Here is a 3,495-nt window from a genome sequence, read left to right on the forward strand (position 1 = left end):
TGATCACATGAACTTGCAGCCTGAGGCTGAGTAAGGCTGATTGTAGCTGAGGTCAACAGAGCCAGAAGGAGGAAGGACGGAGATGATGATTAGCACAGTCAGGTGTGAGGAAAATGGACCTGGAGTCTCTTTCCTTATGCAGCATCTCTAAAGTGAGAACAGAGTTCTGCACAAGCAGAAGAAAGTACATATATATATATAATTTTTTATTTTTTATTTTTTGGTCTTTTTGAGACAGGGTCTCCCTGTAGCCCCAGCTGTCCTGGAACTCACTCTATAGACCAGGCTGGCCTCGAACTCACAAAGGATCCACCTGTCTCTGCTTCCCGAGTGCTGGGATTAAAGGCCTGTGCCACCATGCCCAGCTGAAAGTCAGTATTTTAAGAAATTCGTGAAGACAAAAATGAAGCAAGATGGTTCAAACGCTGAACACAGAGAGACATCATGCAGTTCCTAGATTTCCTGATGAAACAAGCGGAGAGGAAAAATTTCTGCCTTCGGTGTAAATATGGCTCAGCCAAAAATCCATAGTCATTTATCACTATCTTGTCACTTAAGGTACAGAAAGTTACTACTAATATTCCATCATATCATACTAAACCATTCTTCCAGGGAAAGGTCAAGTCGTCATCATTAGCCTTTCATGATATTTCTGGAACTGGTCTCCTCTCACGTATGTTAGAGGCCTGTTTGCAAAATTTCTAGAGGACATTACTCTCATGCATTCAAAACATGCTCGTTGATGTAACTGTTTTCTTCCACGGTATTTGGAACACGTACAATTACCTCACGTCTTCCAGATCTCCAGGAATGGCTGACCTGCAGGTTCCCTGTGCATATCTCGTCTCACCTGTGGTCAACCATGGCTCACCTTGACCTTGATACTGGGCAATGTGACCTGAAATTCTTTTGTCATTCCTCAGTTCTGGCCACTACATGGTGTTTACCCAACATTCTTGTGACTCTGCCAAGCTCATCACACAATGATGTCACTGTCACAGTACTTACAGGGGGAGAAAACAGATTTATCCATCATTTTAGAACAATAGCTGGTTGTCTCCCTCAGCTACAGGCTTAGGTCTATATGAAAGGTTATTTAGACAATTATTTCTCTCTGTTCCTAACCAGAAAGTGCTGCTTAGATGTAAGACCTCAAATCTTGCTACTGTAGTGCTGTTTCCTTTTCAAACTTACACAATTGATGAAGCTTTGGTGCTTAGTTCTCAGAGGGCACACGTTAACATGTATTTTTAGAAATCTGAACCATGATCTATTAACAAATATGAAGCCACCATGCAAATGTTCTTTCTCAAGCATCAACCTGCCTGCAGCAAGGTCTATAGTATGAAGTCACAGGCTAGTCTATGTGTGGCCATGACGGTGATGTGCCTGAGGTGTTAAAGTCTCAGCTCCCTCTATGTCAAGAAGTTTCTCTTCACATACCTGATTAGATATGATATAATCAGTGCAGGATGGAGAAGGTAGAATTGCTTTGTAGAATTAACCCCAGCACCTGGTAGGGGCAGAGCTAGGGAAAACAATTCCACTCCTGCCCTTCCCCAGAGCTCACTGGGCACCAAAGGGTCCACTGCTGAACAGGCCCCGAGCTCCAGGCCACCAGGGGTTACCAGCTTCAGCTTGCCATAGGCACATGTAGGGCAAAATCCATGACAAACTGAGAAGATCCTGATTGGCATAAAATTTAAGGGTGCCAGTGGGTATGGGGTTATCAAGATGATTAAGATTCTTTAAGATATTCTGTATGAAAAACACAAAAATTGAATAAAAACCAACTTAAAAATTGAGTTGACAAATATTAAAACCTTACTTTCAATTCCCAATTGCTCTTCCAAGTGAGTCCACACAGAGCGTTCTAGGAATGTGGTTGAGATGGAATCATAGTCTTTTCCCTGAGTCCTGCACAAGACAAAGCCTGAGCACACAAGAGCTTCAAATCAAGCTCCCCCAACTCATATTTTCTCAGACACAGCATACCAAGTGATGGTGGACCATTGTAAATAAAATCTATGTTAAGGAAGCCTGGGGGAAAGAAATACCTTAGGCTGCTGAAATGTACTGTACTTTGTTTGACCAAAACCATAAATGAGACAGAATAAAAAGTAGATTCACACACAGACATCTGGCAGGACCAGGACAGATCCCGAGACCTACAACCAACAGCTTGACTGGCCTTCATTCTGAGAAAGGAAAGTGAGGCCCAGGGATTCCACCAGGAGTTTGTTAGTCATGAGCTGCCTGGAGCTGGGACGTTCAGCTTCTGTCAGTGTCAGATGAATGGTCTCCCACACATTTTTAACAGCAGGACAGTTGGCTCAGTGCTGGGTCTGATGCTCACTGTTTGTGTGAAAAAGATGATGAGAGTGAAAAAGATCAGAATTCAGGGTTCACGTCCGTACCAGCCGTGTCACTTACACGCTGTGTGGTGCTCTGCACTTTCTTCACGTCAAGCTCACCCTCCAGGTTGATATGTACATCACAGTGCAAAACAAATCTTAAAAACACATTTCAGGTCAGCGTCAAAGATTAGTACAGACCATTCTTCTAGACAGGAGCCCTGTGAAAACTGTTCTGACATAGAAAGTCAGTCTAGACATGGTCCAGGAGTCCATCTTCTCATATCCCTCTGTCCTGCTCTGGGGTGAAACTGGGTTCAGTGTATCATCAGCGCCCCCTGCTGGGCCTGAGCCTCCCATAGGGGGTTTTTGTCTGAGCTCACACCATCCTTCACTCACTGTGTCTGTTACACAGAAATACATGGCCGTGTCCTCAGATTTCAGTCTGTCCATTTGCAGATACAGGGTGTTCTTGGCATTGTCTCTGGAGGTGGTGAATCGGCCTTTCACAGAATCTGCGTATTTTATAGCACTACTGTCACCACTGATGTATGAGAGCCACTCAAGCCTCTTCTCTGGAGTCTGACGGACCCAACTCATGTAGTAACTACTGAAGGTGAATCCAGAGGCTACACAGGAGAGTTTCAAGGATCCCCCAGGCAGCACCAAACCTCCTCCAGACTCCACCAGCTTCACCTCAGACTGGACACCTGAAAATCCAAACCATCATGGTTAGGAATATGTCACACATGTCCAATGCCCTTCTCACTCATGCCCACTCTCACACTCAGTATCTCTTCTTCTCCACAAATTACCTTTTAAAAGAGCGACAAGGAAAACCCAGCTCAGCCTCAACTCCATGGTGAGTCTGTGTTCAGTGATCACTGAATGGAAACACCTTGAAGTGCAGGGCAGGGCTCCTCGGCCACAGCTGCAGGGTCAGGGCTTTGCTGGTTTTCATGAGCAGAGAGAGGCCTTATTTGCATGACCTGGTGCTATATAAGAATGACTTGGGTTTGACGTCTGGAATTGAAGTCCTAGAGCAGGTCACATATCCTTGATTAGTGTGGTGAAATAAAATTTTACAGAGGAAATAGTAAAAAACGCACAGGTGGTTTATATAACATATTCAATGTTTCTC

At 44.4% G+C, this 3,495-nt stretch overlaps 1 gene segment (V, D, J or C); it reads right to left on the bottom strand.

Moving 5' to 3' along the window:
* Positions 1 to 2,537: 2,537 nt before the first annotated feature.
* On the bottom strand, positions 2,538 to 3,277 carry LOC103737430. The segment is given in 2 exon segments: positions 2,538 to 3,064; positions 3,170 to 3,277. Coding segments are annotated over 2 exon segments (573 nt in total).
* Positions 3,278 to 3,495: the final 218 nt, after the last annotated feature.

The sequence above is a fragment of the Nannospalax galili genome, unplaced genomic scaffold (genome assembly GCF_000622305.1).
Source record: "Nannospalax galili isolate Female #2095 unplaced genomic scaffold, S.galili_v1.0 scaffold1938, whole genome shotgun sequence".
Classification (NCBI taxonomy): Eukaryota; Metazoa; Chordata; class Mammalia; order Rodentia; family Spalacidae; genus Nannospalax; species Nannospalax galili.